At 37.6% G+C, this 19,381-nt stretch overlaps 1 protein-coding gene across 2 annotated transcripts in view; it reads right to left on the reverse strand.

Moving 5' to 3' along the window:
• Positions 1 to 19,381, reverse strand: part of GSK3B (glycogen synthase kinase 3 beta) — a 209,080-nt gene that overhangs the window by 135,719 nt on the left and 53,980 nt on the right. For both annotated transcript variants that reach the window (XM_045851731.1, XM_045851730.1), the window contains exon 2: positions 1,333 to 1,526. In XM_045851731.1, coding sequence (XP_045707687.1) covers positions 1,333 to 1,526 — 194 coding nt within the window. The remainder of the gene's footprint in view (positions 1 to 1,332; positions 1,527 to 19,381) is intronic.

Consider the following 19,381-nt stretch of genomic DNA (forward strand, 5'->3'; position numbering starts at 1 on the left):
AGAACTTATACATATGGCCCACATATGTGAACAATAGTAGGGGGATTGCCTAAGGGGGAATGCCTAAGGGAGTTTGGGCACTGGGTGGAGGGGAACAAAAGGGGATAGATAAATCAGGACAAGTGTAATAGCATAATCAATAAAATATAACTTAAAAAGAGTTAAATCAAAGTTGTATAAGAAGCCTTACCAATTTGAGGTAACAGTTCAACATTCAGATACCAAGATCCAGTGGGCATCTGGCAGCATGGGATTAGTGATTTGGAAAGACAGGAGAATTGATGAAAAAAAAACTGTGGATTTTTTTCTTAAAAAATAAAAACCACTTTAGAATGTTCACATTCTAAAGTACAGAGACACTAGATTGTGTACTATTCCAGAGTAGTGATCACCTCATTTATTTTAATTTCTCTTAATATTTAGCATAGTTCCTAGCACACAGGAGACTCTCAGTAAAACATTGCAGAGATGGAAGGAATAGAGATAGGAAAAGAACTACATGTCTTACTAATGGCAGAGCTTTGACTATAGCCCAGGTTTCCTGACTCTCCACTGTACCATAACACAGAAATGACCTCCAAATATCCACCATAGGATCCCCTAAAGAAATGGTATAAGAAATGAAAATAAAATCACCTGTGGGGATGCTGGTTTCTAGGGGAAGATGGAAGACAGAATAAGAAGGCAGTAAAAAATGGTCAGAGTTATGAGCAGGGGTTGGGGGTGGGAATTGTAGTGTTGAATCACAGACTCAAAGGACATTTTTTAAGAAAGGAAGCACATCAAAAGTATCAAATGAGCCCTGGCTGGTGTGGCTCAGTGGATTCAGTGCTGGCCTGTGAACCAAAGGGTCACTGGTTCAATTCCCAGTCTAGGGCACATGCCTGGGTTGCAGGCCGGGTCCCCAGCAGGGGGCATGTGAGAGGCAAACACATATTGATATTTCTCTCCCACCCTTTCTCCTTCCCTTTCCCTCTCTCTAAAAATAAATAAATAAAATCTTTTTTAAAAAATCAAATTATCTTCTGCTACACCAGTGAGACCCAAGGCAGGGAGAGGTAACTTTTACAAGTACAAATTAAGATATTTTCATCTACCTTTCAGAGTATTGTAAATACATAAATCACTTATAGCAGTGGTTCAAAAATAATACTGCAATCTTCAGTAAATTTTTCTCTACAAAATACATAACAGAAATAAAGTCACTATAGTAAATAGTTGAGTTAAATAAAAATATGCACAATAAATGAAATCTGAAGCAAAAAGTAATAACTAAAAATAATCATTTATATATACTAATAGCAACAAAATACATGAAATACTAAGTCTTACCTTAAATCTCTTGTCCTGCAATACTTTCTTGATGGCAACCAGTTCTCCCGAATCACAAAGTTTGGCTTGATATACCACACCAAATGACCCATTTCCAATCACTTTAGTGTCTGTATAGCTGACTTCTTGTGGCCTGTCTGGACCCTGCCCAGGAGTTGCCACCACTGTGGTCACCTTACTGCCATCCTTGTCTCCTGAAAGAAAAAAAAGTATGGAAAAAATGAGAAACTATAAGGAGTTAAACAGAAAATTGCCAAAGTATACATATTAAACTATATTCTTTGCCACAAACTACTTTTAAAATGTTTATCTTAGTATATCATAATTACCTCAAACTACTTGTTTCAATTTAAGTATTTTTTTTAAACCAGTCATTCTATAGACCAGACATCATGCTCTACACATGTGATTCCATTTAATGGAAATACCACAACCATTAAGTTGATAATACTGTTCCCATATTACATATAATAGGAAGAAAGGTGGACCTAACAGGGTTTTGAATCCCTATCTGTCCAACTTCAAAGGCTCTAGTTATTTCCTCAGGGCTTCCTTATTTTATTTAAAAACCAGTATGTGAAGCTGAAAATGCCTAAATATGCTAACTCTATTCACGCTATTGTGACTTCAGGAGAGTAAGGTTTTGGCTTCTCCATATACTACTATTTCTTTTTAAGAAAATAGTGGAATACTTCTCAGAGAAAGGTAAGATGGGGAAAAGCAACAGGAAAAGAATGTTAATTTGGGGGTAAGAAATACAAAGCTTAAAAGAAAAATCAAAACTATTCTGAACTTAGCCTCATTCATAAGTAGCTCACAGGCTCTGAGGTCTCTGCCCACTCATGGCTCTCTCCTTACCTTTTTTTTTGCCTGCCTTCCCTTTGATCTAGGAACAATCCAAAGACTCTACAATTCAGGCTCAAGAGCCACATCCTACTTGACTGGGCATGGTTCACAATCATGTTTTTCTCTGAATTCTTAAACTATTCTAAACCATTCTATGCTACCTAGCACCTGATTTCAGAGTTTTAAATTATTCTTTTACTGATTTGAGAATGCACAGAGATTCTAAGGACTACAATGATCTGAAGTAGCAATTAGGACTTCGGCTGCTTCTCTCTCTTCCCTAACAAATCTAAAACCAATTCTCAGTATAGTATTAGTCCATAGGCTCAGTGACTACATGACCCATTTTTATTTTATCCTCCACTACTTTATCAATTTTACTTGAGATGCTAACTGAATTAAAAAATGATGTAATAAAATATAATGTAATATTTAACTCTAGGTCCAAATCAAGATTATTAAATATTCATTTGTATTTGACATATAAAAAGATAAAAAATATAAGCTAATTTTCCAATGGTTTGAGTGTTTTTCCTTTACCAAACATAAAATTGTGTGATAACTGAATATCCAAATATCAGTGGTATATTATAACCAGTATTTATGGCCATTTAAGTTCACAGAGGTACTAATATACAGAAAAGTCAATAACAGGCAGTATAGTTACATTATGGCCACCTATCTGGAACATATGTCTTCAGTTCCAAGGAGAAATACCCAAACAGGTATGATTTAGTTAGCACAAATCCAACACCACTTGTAGAAAGAATAACTCAAATCTTGTCTACACCATCATTTTTACTTACAACCGTATCATACATGCTTTAAATGTATACAAACCCCAGAACAAGCCAACACATATATAGCAGTTCTCAAAGTTTTCAAATGCTCCCTTCACATCTCACTTCTGAGTAAAATAAATCTTAAATGAACTTGCTAATTAAACTTGCAGATTAAAAAACTAGTTTAATCTGAGTTCTAAATCATCATGCTCCATTCCCCAGAAATAGTCCATATTACTTTTGTTTCTTACCACGTTAACCTTAACTCAATTTTTCAGGCTGACTATAAGCTTCACTACAAGTTATTTTATTTCTTCATCTGAAAAATAAACTTGTATTATAGCACTCCTAAAGACAGAACACAGTCTTTTGAACTTAAACTCTTCATAAAGAGATCTAAAAAAGTTAGATCCAGAAAGATTAAAATGCAAGGCATTGAATACATTTTCTTATAATCTAATTGTCCCAAAGAAAATAAAAAGCAGAAATGATTCAAACAGTCTAATTCTTCCCTAGATCATCCAAGTTCAAACCAGTTCAGGAGGCAGGGAGGGAGGGGGAGAGAGAGAGAGAAAGGGAAGGAAGGAAAGAACAGAGGAAAAGAAAGGAAGAAAGAAAAAAAAATCAAGAACTATGAATTAATAGTTTGAACAAGAGCTGCTTGCAAAACTTCACAGACCTAATTCACATTATTTTTAATTACCTAACATAATTAACAGATTGTAAGAGTGACTGTTATACTTCACAATTTTAAGTGAAAACAAAACCTATTTGAGATATAAGCAAAACTTACGCTTTTCTACTGTATAACTGTATTTCAATAACAAAAACATAGTCACAGCTTTGCATTTGCTCTGATAAGAGAATTTAAGCAATATAAGATTGTGTAATGACTTTCCCCTCTTGCCTCCTCTGAGGTTTCGTTTCTAAAACAAAATTCACATTTCAGAGAAATGATTTCAGAGTTTCAAGAATCAACTAAGAAAGCTATCCATTACAGCCCTGGGATTTATCACCTCTTGAACCTCAACCACCATACTTGGGAACAGCTCTCCCAGCATCATGATTTGCATACAAGAAAATGCACAAATGAGATAATTCTGCAAAAATATTAAAAGCAAACTAGAAAGATAAACAGGTCCTATCGATCACTTAAAGATACTCTTGAGGCCTCTTAATTTGAAACTGATTGAATGGGGGCATGGGTCAATCCTTTCACCTTCCTGTACACCTAGTAAAAAAACTAATTATCTTAGCAGAAATTAAAATATTTACTTTCTTGCAAGTAGTTAGAGAAATGCTGAGAACTCTTAATGACTATACTCTACTACTATAAAATCCCTAGGTACACTAAGAACAATGGCTCTCAGGCTTTCTACCTCAAGCATCCAGGAATTTTTATTCGGAAATCATCAAGCTACTCATTAGACTGCTCCATCAGAGATCTGAAATAGCAGAGCTATAGCAAATGGCAAGGTATCACTGGGGATGAGTTGGCATGAGCATTAGTAGCGCATGGGGCAGTCAGCATCTAGTGTGCCAAGGCAAAGCCTGTCATCACTTGGCATTGTAACTTGCTAAGTTCGCAAGAAAATAACAGCTGTATAAAATTTTACTGTACAAAAAACTTTCCAACTGTTTCATCCACTCTAATATTTATATCATAAATGTAGAGATTATGTTTACTATGCAAATGAGGACAGTGAGACTAAGAGAGAGTAACATGTCCAATATCACTAAGCTTCAGCACAACTTTGCACTTGTCGCATACTACCTCTGCCGTATTTTACAATCTACCTACTACAGCTGAAAAGACTAATCTATATACTCTTAACCCCAAAGCAGATCATGTTTCTGAAAATATGATGAAAAAAGTAACAGAATATTACTTTGTAAAAGTAAGAGAATAAATAAGTCATCTTTTATTGTTTTCAGGCCTCAATTATTCACTTATTAATAGCTAGAAAGCTCTTTCTAAAGATAATCTGGCAACATTTGATTTTGAAACTTATACCCCCACCAAAAAACCATATGAAAAACAAAAATGAAAATCAACTGATTCTGTGATATTCAAACATTTAACATTTGCTACCAGAAATGGGATAATTTTGAATCTTAGCAATAAAGCAACATTTTAAGCTCTGCTATCAAGACACCAAAATACTCGTGGAAAGCTAAAAATCATTAACAAATATGTATCATTTTTTAAAAGAAGTCATCACTTTGTCAATACTAAACTTCCCAGACTACATGGTATAGTGAGTCTCAAAAAAATTGGTCTCCTGAAAATGCCACTGTCTGTAGGAACAACAGCAGAATGGTGGGAATAGCTAGGCTCCAGGACCTCCCTCTGGATAGAGGGCTCCTGGGATCCTCTATTTCAATTAAAATTCACTCAGGTGTTATTAATTCCCTATTATAACTAAAACACAATCAAATCCTCTACTCTGTCACAGCGGGCTCCTCATGAAGCAATGGAAAGATGGCCCACAACAGAACCACCACTTTCTGTTGAAGGTTGTTAAATACAGAATACCTTTTTATAAAAGTTTTAGGAATATGGAACACAAAAAGATATGTGTAACCTAGTTTTCAACCTCTCAAACACAGGTTTGCGCCTTGTGGTTACATTTTTTAAGTCTTTTGAAGTCATTCCTCAAACCAATCCACCCAGAGGTGAACAAATGTTACAGCATTAACACCCACAGTCCAAATCCAAGGTGTGGAGGTGAGCATCCAAAAACCAAAGACCATTTCAAGCATGTTTAATTATTTAAGAAGAATCTGACACTGACATTCTCATTTTATATGAATGATAAATCTCAAAGTTGAACATACTTTAGTGGTTTAATTTAGTGTTTCTTAAGATTCATGAACCCCGAAAAAGCAACAACTAAAACACTTTTTAACTGAGAGGCTTTTAGAGATGTTAATAAGCCAAACCATTAACAAAAACTGAACCAAGTGAGTGATGACTGTCTATAAAAATCTTCCTTTAACTCCACATAGAAATAAGAGTTTTTAAAGTCTGTCACAAAAGCCCAGAGAAACCACACATCACCATCTGTGAATACAAGGAAAATACCGTACAAAGTATTTTTATGAGGCTTTTCATCTAACAATAAATAGTAGAGAAAATAACATTGCTTACTGTTTCTCTAGCAGAAGTACCAGATAGCTATTTTTATAGATGTTTAACAATATCACAAACACTCTAATGAAAAATATTATATAAATTATTCAAACGAACCAAGAAAAAGCTTAAATTTTTCAGGCATGATTAAGATTGTCTGAACGATAAACAGTGACCACTTTCAAATTTTCAAGTTTTTAAATCAAAGTTCAAACAACTCTTTATCCTAAGTAACTGGCTAAGAAACTTCTATTAAAACAAGATGTTCTCCCAAAAATAAAAGAAGCAGCTTAGAAACATGAAAACAATATACAACTAATAAGCAAAGGTAAAAAGAAACCAAGGTCCACAGAATCAGTTACACAAATTTTAAAGTAAACTTATTCTTGTCATGAAATAGGGACTTGACTCTATGATGAGGAAGCTCTAGCCAGAGTGCAACTGCTCACATACCTTGGAGAGAACTATGAAGAAAGAAAGAGAATGCTACCCAAGCAAGTGAACCACTCATACCAACCCTAATGATCAATAGCATTATATATTAAAAATTAAAAATTTAGAGCAATTTCTATGTGGCACTTCCCTCCAGATGGAGGTGTAGGTAGCCACACTGTGCCTCCTCGCAAAACCAAAAGGACAACAATTTAAAAACAAAAAACCAGAACTGCCAAAAAATTGAACTGTATGGAAGTCCGATAAACAAGGAGTTAAAGAAGACATTCTTCCAGACAGGTAAGAAGAGCGGAGTCTGGCAGCTCATGGAAAAGTGTCTGCTGGTGGACTAGGGCACGCAAGGTGGCGGATGGTGGACCCAGAGAGGCGGCGGATTGTGGAGTGGGGTGCTGCGAGCAAAGCTGCAGCTGGTGGACCAGGAGGTCCCACATTTGTGCATAGATAAACCAGGCAAAACTGGGGAAGGGGACATACCACACAACCCAGAGTCCCAGCTCCGGGAAATAAAGCCTCAAACCTCTGACTGAAAACACCTGTGGGGGTTGAGGCAGCAGTGGGAGATGCTCCCAGCCTCACAGAAGACTTCATTGGAGAGACCCACAGGGTTCTAGAATGTACACAAACCCACTCACCTGGGAATCAGCACCAGAAGGGCCCAATTTGCTTGGGGGAAGCGGCAGAAGTCACTGAAATCCAATAGACTCCCAGAGCAAGTGCCACTGTTCCCTCTTGGACTCTTTCCCCACATATAGCATCACAGCCCAACCACGTGACTGCCCCACCCTGGTGACCAACTAAGGCTCCACCCCGCACTATATAACAGGAGTGTCAAAACAAAACAAAAAAATGGCCCAAACGAAAGAACAGATCCAAGCTCCAGAAAAAAAACACAACAACAACTAAGTGACGAAGAGGTAGCCAACCTATCAGATGCACAGTTCAAAACACTGCTAATCAGGATGCTCACAGAATTGGGCTGAATTTGGTTGCAAATTAAATGAAAAAAATGAAGGCTATGCTAAGTGAAATAAAGGAAAATGTATAGGGAACCAATAGTGATAGGAAGAAAACTGGGACTCAAATCAATGCTGTGGACCACAAGGAAGAAAGAAACATCCAACCAGAAAAGAATGAAGAAACAAGAATTCAAAAAAATGAGGAGAGGCTTAGGAACCTCCAGGACATCTTTAAACATTCCAACATCCAAATTATATGGTTACAAGAAGGAGAAGAGGAAGAATAAGACACTGAAAACTTATTTGACAAAATAACGAAAGAAAATTTCCCCAATGTGGAGAAGTAAGTAGACTTCTACGAAGTCCAGGAAGCTCAGCGAGTCCCAAAGAAGTTGGACTGAAGGAGGAACACACCAAGGCACATCATCATTACATTAGCCAAGATTAAAGATAAGGAGAGAATCTTAAAAGCAGCAAGAAAAAAGGAGACAGTTACCTATAAAAGGAGTTCCCATTAGACTATCAGCTGATTTCTCAAAAGAGACCTTACAGGCAAGAAGGGGCTGGAAAGAAGTATTCCAAGTCATGAAAGGCAAGGACCTACATCCAAGATTGCTCTATCCAGCAAAGCTTTCATTCAGAATGGAAGGGCAGAGAACGTGCTTGTCAAACAAGGTCAAGTTAAAGGAGTTCATCATCACCAAGCCCTTATTATACGAAATGTTAATGGGGCTTATCTAAGAAAAAGATTAAAAATATGTACAGTAAAATGACAGCAAACTCACAATTATTAACAACCACACCTAAAACAAAAACAAAAACAAACTAAGCAAACAACTAGAACAGGAACAGTACCACAGAAATGGACACCCCATGGAGGGTTATCAATAAGGGAGTGGGAGGGGGAGAGAGGGGGAAAAGATACAGAGAATAAGTAGAATAGATGGTAGGCAGAAAATAGATGGGGGGGTGGTGTTGGTAGTGGGAAGAATAGTATGGGAAATATAGAAGCCAAAGAACTTACATGTATGACCCATGGACATGAACTAAAGTGGGGGAATGTGGGTGGGAGGGGGTTTGGAGGGTGGAGGGGAGTGAAGGGGGGGGAAATGGGACAACTGTAATAGCATAATCAATAAAATACATATAAAAAATAAATAGTTAAAAAATTTCTATGTAACTTTGATGTGATAAAAATCTCTCTAGCAAGACCTTTTTCCCCTAGACAACATTCACCTCCATATGATTCTATCTAAATGACTGGGAAAAACAAAACAAGAGTTACCAAATTTTCTTTGGTAATAGGAAGAGTAAACAAAAGGAGAGGCAGGAAAAACAAATGAACAGATGTCATACACAGGCTGGCTTTTGGAGATGTTTCCCTGTATAACACTTCTAGAAATAGAAAAAGAGAGTAGCAGAGAATAAAGATGAAACAGAAAAGACTCCAGAGTCCTTGACCACACAATAATACCACACTTTCAATCACAGGAAGATACCATGCCAAAGAAATAATAATTATCAATTCTGAAGAACTATAAAATCCTCCTTAAAGAAAAAATTCAGCCAAGTTTTTGTTCTAAGAGAGAGGCATAATGGTGTAATATGGACTCTGAAGTCATACCAAGGTTTGAATCACATATTCTACCACTTAATATATATAAAGCAGAGACAGCTGCTACCATAGAGGGACGTTGTGATGATTAAGTAACAGATTAAACAGCTTTTTTTTAACTGTGTACCACACATTTGATGCTCAATAAGAAAAAACACATTTTTCTGCTCTGCTATGCTCTTTTAACATGCCCTACTACAGTGCTTATCACATGTTTTTAAATTATTAAGAGTCTCAGCTCTCACCTGACTAAAAGGTCTTAGGAAAGCCAGACATCATCTGAATCATTTACGGGCTTATTAGTACAGGGTTCAACACAATGCAGGTACTCAGCAAATGTTTGCTGTTGAATTTATATAAGAATTACTCAAGCAGAACTGTTAGTATTTGGGAGCTGACTGCATGCTACACATTAAGCAATGTTTTTGCTTCTTCTTCTGCTTGCATTAATCAGATACAAATCTCTAAGGATAAGGTATATAGAAAGGCTTTATAAGTAGTAAAACAGAATAGAAGGCTTACTGAAAATAAGGCAACAACAAGCAGCCAAAGCCAATTTGCCATGTAGATTTACCGGTAGGAGAATTACTCCATTTTATAACCCTGTTTTAAAAATTTCTGGTTTCTTTAGAGCATTAATATTCAGCAATGGATAAAAGGTAGGAAATGGATACCTCGAGGTCTGAGGTTCAATTTATACTAATACATGTGTTGAGTATATTCCTTAAGTACTGTTAACAGTTTGCAAGCACTACTCACAGCAGATGTAAGAATAAGCTGGGAGAGTTTACTAAAAATAATGATTCTAGAAATTTACCGCTAGAGAGTCTCAAAAGGATGCAGTGGTGCTCAGGAAATTTCATTTTTAATAAGCACCACCAAATGATTCTTAATGCAGTTCCAGCTACCATACTTTAAGAAAAACCAGAACACCATTTAATCCTTACAATAATCTTGTGACTTACTCAGGTTAGTCATTTAACAAATGAGAGAAACTGAGGTGTTCAAAAAGGTAACCCCTTCAATAAAGTGTACCCACAGGATTCAGAGGCATCCATTAACTCTAAAACCTGTGTCCTACTACATTACTTTGCTTAAGATCATGCCATAAAACTAATGCACAGGGGTTGGGGCCCTAAAATCAACTTTGTTTTCCGCAAAACTGAAAATTTCAAATATTTTACAAAAGGTTCTGATGCAAGTATCTATTAGATACCCAAAATTTTACTTCAAAATACCCACACTCCTTTTGAACTAATTTTAATTGACTCATTTTTTATTTTCTCTTAAAACCCAAATTCTATTTTAAACCAAAAACCAGAATAAACCATGCTAATTTTCAAAAGCCTGAGCTTATGTATTATTTTACTTATAAACCATGAACTGAAATCAAGCATATTTTCCCTTTTCCTAACAAGAGTGACCTGGAATATAATCAATTAAGCCCAAGATGAATAAATGTTTCACTTAGTCTTCAGCCCTCAATTGAAATAATAAGATGTATTTTAGAAACAGGTTTGTTTCCCATCAAAGTCTAAAAGGCTGACAGCAAGCAAGTGTGTAAAGAGCTTAGGAATTTACATTGCAATGTTTAAGTCTTAAATATGTTTATCTGCTTGATTTATTGAAATAAATTTGGGGTGAATTTAAATTTTTCTTATTGAGAAGTTTACCATTTTAACAAAGAAACAGAACACTATACATGGATGGAAAGAGTAAATGGTAAACTTAGACTAACTATACAAATATTAGTTTCATTGATCCAGTGGTCATACACCTGGCAGCTTCAATCTTGAGCAGCCATGAATCCAGAAGAAAGCCAGAAAACAGCCCTTACAAAGCTGATATATTTTATTCCAATCTTGAGTAAGCATAATATTAAAACCAATGCTCTACAAAATTCTTTTAATGCATTAGGTCTGTGTTTGGTATGCCTTCTGACAACCCAAATCCCTGAAATGTAACAGCTCACCCAGTTTTTCCCCTGAAATATGCACCAAAGTTATTCCCACCCAAAAATCCAAACTGCTCTTCCTACAGTACAACATATAAACTTACACACATCTTTACATGCATTTTAAAGTGGTGGTTATAAACCTAAAATGTTCTGTTAAATTTTAACAGAAGTAGAGGAAGAAAACAGGATGGGGTTTGTTTTCTTCCAAAGACTTGCTCACTCTAGATTGGTCCTATTGCTTTACCAATTACAATTTAACAATGTAGATGCAAAAGTGGTGCTATAACAAATCATAAATTCCTAACAGGGCAGGTCATGGTGTACAATCATGCCCCAGGCCTATAACTTCTTTAGTGAAAGGTTTTTAGGCCTGTCTTTGTTCTTCTACATCTACGTTTTTTTTTTTAAGTGTATTTTATTGACTATGCTATTACAATTGTCCCAATTATTGTCTTCCCTTTACCCGCTGCTCCGCCCTGCACCCTCCCACCCTCCAAGCATTCCCCCCACCTTAGTTCATGTCCATAGGTTGTACATATAAGTTCTTTGGATTCCCTGTTTCCTGTGCTATTCTTAACCTCCCCATCTATTTTATGCCCACCAATTATGCCTCTTATTCCCTGTACCTTCCCCCACATTCTCTGACTCCCCCTCCCCACTAATAACCATCCACATGATCTCCATATCTCTGGTTCTGTTCCTGTTCTACTTGTTTGATTAGTTTTTGTTTTTTAGGTTCAGTTGTTGGTAGTTACGAGTTTGTTGTCACTTCATTGTTCATATTTTTTACCTTCTATTTTTCAAATAAGTCTCTTTAACATTCCATATAATAAGGGCTTGGGGATGATGAACTCCTTTAACTTGACCACATCTGCTCTTCCATTCTAAATGAAAGCTTTGCTAGATAGAGGAATCTTGGATGTAGGTCCTTGCCTTTCATGACTTGGAATACTTCTTCCCTGCCCCTTCTTGCCTGCAAAGTTTCTTTCGAGAATCAGCTGAGAGTCTTATGGGAACTCCTTTGTGGATAACTCTCTCCTTTCCTCTTGCTGCTTTTAAGATTCTTTCTTATCTTTAATCTTGGGTAATTTAATGATGATGTGCCTTGGTATGTTCCTCCTTGGGTCCAATATCTTTGAGACTCTCTAGGCTTCCTGGAACTCTCTTTCCTTTGCCAGATTAGGGAAGTTTTTCTTCATTATTGTTTGAAATAAGTTTTCAACCCCTTGCTCTTCTTCTTCTCCTTCTGACATCCCTATGATTCAGATGTTAGAAGCACTTAAAGTTGTCCCAGAGGTTCCTAAGCCTCTCCTCATTTTTTTGAATTCCTGTTTCTTCATTCTGCTCTGGATGAATGTTTATTTCTTTCTTCTGGTCCAAACTGTTGATTTGAGTCCTGGTTTCCTTACCTTCACTATTGGTTCCCTGTGCATTTTCCTTTATTTCACTTTCATAGCCTTCACTCTTTCCTCTATTTTGTGATCATACTCAACCAATCTGTGAGCATCCTGATTACCAGTGTTTTGAACCCTGTATCTAATAAGTTGTCTATCTCCTCCTTGCTTAGTTCTTTTTCTGGAGTTTTGATCTGTTCTTTCATTTGGGCCATATTTCTTTTTCTCAGTGCCCCTGTTATGTTGTAAGAGGATGCAGCAACTCAGGTTGCTGTGGTGTGGCGCTGTCTGTGGGGGAGGGGTTAGAGAGGGAACAATACTGCCTGTCCTCTCTGCTCTAGCACCACTTTCCAACAAACGCACTCTCTTATGAGACTGGGAGTCTCTCCTGCCATGACAACTCCCACAGTATTCTGCTGCTACATATTTGGAGTCTTTAGTTTCCTGCTCAGCCAGCCCCACCTCCCGGAGGTGGCCCACCACTTTGCCACAGGTCCTCTCTGTTTAGATGCTCGTCTCTGCTCCTACTGGATGAATGTTTCTTTAAGTCTTGCTTGTTGGAGTTCCATGTTGTTTGATTTTCTGGCACTTCTGGTTGTTTATTGTGTTTAAACTGGTTATTGTCATTCTTTTGGCTGTGCGAGGGAGCGAAGCATTTCTGCTACATACGCCTCCGTCTTGGCCAGAACTAAAGATCTGTTCTTGTACATCTATGTTAACACACCTGTGAAATGTCTGAAGGAATACCTCTAGAAGATGTAACCAGCCTCAAGAAAGCACATAATCTTAAGTATCGTATAATTCAAATCCTGCTTTGTATTCTCTCACCTTCATGTAATCTACCTTACATTTCCTCCTTAATTTCAAGTGCATAAAAGAAACTGAAAATTTGTTATTATCTGGAGCATTTGAGATCTTGCTTCTTGGCTACTGTCATCAGTTTTGGCCCAAATAAACTCTTATAAAACTTCTTTACAGGTTTGGACCTTACAGGTTTTTTTATGTCAACAATAACTAACAGCCAATCCATAAGGGCAGCAATCATACTTATCACATGTTTACTGCTATAGGCCCATTTTATGCCTATGCACAAAGCAGGATGTAAAATATAGGGTAGGGCAAAAGCAGGTTTACAGTTATGGGCATGCAAAACAGTTTATTCTTATATTATTATTTATTAATTATTATATTATTTTCCATGCAAACAACTGCAAACCTGCTTTTGCTCCACACTGTATTTGTTCACTTTAAGTGTGGAGTTCCTAAGTATTCCACTATACTTTGAAAACTGCTAAAGGTCTGAAAGTCACTAAAATAAGTACCTCTAACTCCTAAGATGACAAAGGACCCCAAAATCACTTCTCAAAGGGTTAAGTAACACAATAGACTGAGAAGAAAATGCAAAGACAAAACTAAAATACTGACAAATGTACCCAGGGTCAACCCTCACCCCCATCACCCATCATCATCATCACAAGTAACATATTTGTAGATCACCAAATAACTTACATACATGTTTAAATATAGGAAACAGTGCTGTGAAGGAGGTAGAACCAAGGAGAGAACTGTAGCTCAAGAGGTAAATAAAAGCTCAAGGTCAGTAATATTGAATACTACCACCCAGGTCATCCAATTCCCAAGTTTAATACACTTTCCAATGCCTATAAAAGTATAAGTGAATCAAGCCATTTATCTCTATTCCAAAATAAATCCATAAAAACAACAGTCCAATATAACCACACATTTTAATCAGTGTCCTCAAATCTGTCTTTTAACCCTCACGTGAGGACATTTTTTCAATATTTTCAGAGAGAGAGAGGAAGGGGGAAAGAAAGAGAAACATTGACGTGAGTGAGAAACATCCAATGATTGCCTCCAGTATGCGTCCCAACTGGGGGATCAAACCCACAACCTAGGTATGTGCCCTTCGCAACCAGGCAGCATGGGGTCCGGCTGCTCATCGCCCATTACATGCATAACATGCAGACTTTGGGGGAAGGAAATAGGTTTTTATTAACAGGATTGCCAATTTGAGGGGGCAGGGAGCATTTCTGTTCTAAGCTGACCTCTCCTGCAAAGCAGAGAACACCAGTCACCCTCAGCAAGATTAAAGTCCAAATCCTTGTCCAGAAGTTCCCCATTATTGCTTATCAGTAGCCCAAGGTTGTTACTCAAACTGGCCTCTGTCTCTACAGCTCAAGGCTCGCTCTCTGGTTCCAGAGTTGCCATTACCTCACAGCGGCTTGCTCTCTCTCAGGGTCTGGGTTGTGCTTCCCAAACATTCCAGAAAGTCATGAAGAGGAAACTCCATCTGTGAGGAACTTCCCAGCTCATTCCTCCATGTGCTGCTCTCAGAGCAAGAGAATGAAAGCAGCCCAGGACCCATGTGCCAGGCTGCCCTGGGTCATAGCATTCCAAGGGTTGGAGCCTGACACACCCTGACATGCATCCTAGTGTGAGACCCTGCCTCCGGGGAGGAGAACTGGCTGGCTTTCCTGTGCGCCAGGCCTAAGCACCAAGTGGTTCTGGCATCTGCCACTCCTGCCGGGGAGGGATAAAGCTTGAGAGCCCAAGAAGCCAAAAGGCCAAGCTGTCAAGGGGTCAAGAGGCCAAGCTTCTGCCCACCTTCTGTTTAAAAGTCTTCTCTTAGAATCCCATGCACTCTAGAAGCCGGTGGGAGTGTCCAGCTTTCCAACCAGTGAGGGCCAGTGTTGGCCATGTTTACCATTGCCCCTCTTCGGGCCCTTACCTTCTTTAAGGGGGCAAAGTCTCCAGTCCCGCATGCTCTATACAAGCTCCCTTCTGTGGAGTCACGAGCTGCCTAGCTGCTTCCAGCAATTTCCCTCCTCCTGAGGGTCTTCCCTTCACAGGGAAGGCAAAGTGCTTCTAATCTTCAGTTCCGCCTTGGGGTTTTCTTTCTGCCCCCTGCCTTCTCCAGGGTTTTGGTGTGACTACCTGTTACACCCTGACCAGGGATTTAACACTCAAACTTTTGCTGTATGGGATGACACTCCAACCAACTGAGCCACCTGGCCAGGGCCTCAAACCCTTTAACATAAAGGCAAAAATACCTTTTAATATGAACTACTTCATTCACCCTGAGATATTAGGCTACCAGAGCAACAAATCATCTAAAATGAATAAAAGAAAAGCAAGAATTCCCCTTAGGAAAATCCAATCAGTGAACAGACAGCAAACATTTAAGCACTTGAACAGATTTTTCAGAATACAAAGTAATTATCCACTGGTTCACCAGAGCTGCTACTTTTGCAGTAATAGAAGGAACACTGCCCTTGCTTTTACTTTTTTATTTTTATTTTTGGGATTGGTTTATTCTAAATAAGAAATTTGGGGGACTGAAAATGCAAAGCAGTGGGATTTTTCTAATAATAAAAAAAGGAATATGAAAACTAAATCTCTACATCATACAATTTAGGAATCTCCTGTTGATTTGGCTAAACGACAGTATTTTACTCTTTGTAAGTTTAAAGATAACAGAGTATATTTGATTATAATAATAAAATTTATTTTTAAAAACTACCCCTAATGTATACAATATTTGGGTGGCAGTTATGATAGTGTAACTCAAGAGTTAAAGATTTTAGCTTCAGTCATAGTTGATAGGCTTAAGTGATTAATGCATGTGGAAAGCTGTTATTCTAGAAACTAGAATGCAATACCTGGTGACTCCAGGGGCATAAATGCAACCCTTGTGCCCCACGGGGTCTGCAAGCCATAGTGTTCCAGGGAGGGAACTGTGCCACAGATATAGAATTGTTGATCAACAAATAAAAAAGTACTAGGAAAACTGCTACCAGAGTGTAACTCTTATCCGGTTAACATTTTTTCCAAATCCCTTACCGACCATTTCTTCTCCTTATAAAAAGGTTGGCTTGAGATGAGATGTTAAGATGGTTTTTAGGGTACATAAATCACCATCTTCTCAGGTCTCTGGTATCTAAATAAAGTGCCCATGAAGATTTAAACGTTGTACTTATTGATTCTGGTAGTGACAGGCAGCACAAATGCTGACTTTTCTGGTTTCAGTTGCTATCCCATATCACTCACTCACACACACACAACTCTGAAATGTGTACATATATAAATACCAAGGTAGCAATCTAGCTTCCCAAGATACCCAGCACTAGCTACTGACCAACACAGGGATATCTAATCCGGTACAATTTCTCATCATACCCTTCCCTCTCCCCCAACAGGAGTCACATGGCTCTATCTACTCCTTATCTCTCAGATTAAATCCTTTTATCAATCAAGTACCAGTATTTAGGAGTTTCTAGTTTTGTTTAATTAGTATTCCTGCAATATTATTATTTTCTATTATTTTCCACTGTAAATATGTAGATATCTGAGTTATTCTGGCTTAGTTAGGCTTTTATACAACAGCTTGGGAACCTAACCATTTTTATTTTACATATTTACAAAACTTTAAGTGGAAAATATGTTCTAAATTCCAAAAATACTGATAAACTTTTCAGAACACAATCCATTTATAGGCTAAGACTTTTCTGCATAATCTGGAGAGCAAACAAACCTAAAACATTACAGATTAACTTGTATAACTGTTAAAGTGGAAATGAGATAGAATTTCTCAAAACCTCTTTAAGAGTTTAAACAAGAATCTCTAAATGTGAAGAACAAAATAGCCAGATAAGAAGAGTTCTGTCATTAATTCAATTTCTGCAAGGGTCACCACACATTTTCAAATAGTGATTAATTTTTTATTTTACAACTATCGGAGTAATGATGCTATGTTTACAGTTAATAAGGAATATGCTGAAAAGAAAAATATATATTGTTTCAAGTGATCTGAATTACTCAGAATCAAATCCAAACTGGTTTTTATTTTTGACCCTCTCTTCCTCCCTCTAAATAATGGCTTAACAGCCCCCAACACTCTCCCAGCAAAATCAGGTTTTAGAGATCCTAGCAATGCCATTCAAATAGGGCAAATCCCAGGCCCATCTCTCCACAAAGGAACAATACTGACAGACCAAATGGGTCAATTCACAAAGCAGAGTCCACTTAGTATTTCTCCCCACAAAGCTCTGCTAGAAGAGATGCTAACTGGACTCTGTTAAATAAAGGCCACTGGATTGACAGTTCCCACTGCCACTCCCAGTGGGACTATAATAAGACACGGTTCCCACTGCCGCTGCTTAAGAGCTATGGCTGATCCTCTTGCTAGTGGGTCACAGATGAGAATGCTGGGTGGAACACACAATGCCAAGGCAGAGAACTTCCCACACTGCAGACTCACTACTTACGGTGCCAGAAGACTAGAGGACTTAAAGATAGGAAACACTTCCTTCTGATAAAGAATTTTCATCCTTGGAAAACACCTACATGTCAAACTTGGCCCTCTGCAGATGGTCTTTATCATTTCCTACCTGCTTCCTTTTTGACCTAATGCATAAATCAGAACAGGAACAGCACATCTGCTAAGTGAATGGTAGCTAAATTCCTTTTTATACCATTATCTCCACCATCTGCAGAGGCATTGAAAAACATACTCCTTTTTAAAAGAAAATCAGTGGAAAAGAGAGTGCCATTTATTTTTTTCTTTATTGGTATTTTTTCTTCTTTTGTTTTAGTACGTGACATTTGAAATGGTAGGGGAGGGTAAATCCTATACTTTGAATATGTGTACTTTATTAAACCATCTCTGCATGGCTTTATTAAAACACTAATTCTCACGTTTTTATGCTACATACATTCTTTCTATTTTGTATTCTCTCATATTAATGTCACACAGTAAGCTTAGTGATAGAAAATTCTCAAACATGTTGAGAATAGAAAAGGAAAAAAGATAAGAGTACAATTTTTGGTTCAAATATCTTGTCATTATTGATTAATTCATCACATGCTTAATAAGAATTATCTGTGTACCAGACAGGTACTATGCTAGGAATTGGGGTCACACACAAAAAAAATGAATATGACAAATGAGGCCCCTTCCTTCATAGAGCTTTCTGTACAAAGGAAATGTATTAATGATATCTGGATTCATTATTCAAAATCTGGGTTCAGTATCTCCTGTAAGTTAATATAGTCATGTACCTTACTAATTATTTTCACATAATAATACCTCACGTAAATCTAACAAGCCTGTAAAGTACATGAAATTACCTCCATCTCAAAGATGAGGAAAATGAAGCTCCAGGAAGTTAACAGATTTATTAGAGATCACAAAGTAATAACAGGGCCACTTAAGAGAGCTGTTTTAACTTCAACTGTCAACTTTGTTACTAATGTATCAATCTGCTTGTAAGAAAAGGTCAAACAGGAAAAGGCACTACTGAATGCCCAGATTATGAAATTAACTCACATAGAAATAAAGTTCCAAAAATCTTTTAAAAATGTTTCTGGCATGAATACATGCAAACAACAGGACAAAGATTCCACTGGAGATTTTTCTGAGTTGAATCCCTCCCAGACTCCGTCCAATACAGTCTACATTCATGCTTTATAAATGAAATTGTTATTGTTACATGCCATTGAGCCAGCAGCTCCAACTCCTGGCAACCCTATGAATGAATGATGTACACAATGTCCTGTCTACAACAGCTCTGCTCAGGTCCTGTAGATTCATGCCTATGGCTTCTTTTAAGACAGGAGTGTCAAACTCATTTTCACCAGGGGCAGCCTTGTGATTGCCTTCAAAAGGCTGAATGTAATTTTTTTAGACCATATAAAGGTAACAACTCCTTAAGTAAGGCCAAGGAGCTCGGCGTTGCTGCCTGGTAGAAACAAGGTGTCATGCTGGATAAAACACGGTGGAGGGCCAGATTTGGCCCACAGGCCTTGTGTTTGCCACCTGTGTTTTAAGGAGTCAATCCATCTAATATTTGGTTTTCCTCTTTTCCTGCTGCCTTTTATCTTTCCTACTATTATT

This window comes from Phyllostomus hastatus, unplaced genomic scaffold (genome assembly GCF_019186645.2).
Source record: "Phyllostomus hastatus isolate PE091 unplaced genomic scaffold, TTU_PhHast_1.1 phas_contig_86, whole genome shotgun sequence".
Lineage (NCBI taxonomy): Eukaryota > Metazoa > Chordata > Mammalia > Chiroptera > Phyllostomidae > Phyllostomus > Phyllostomus hastatus.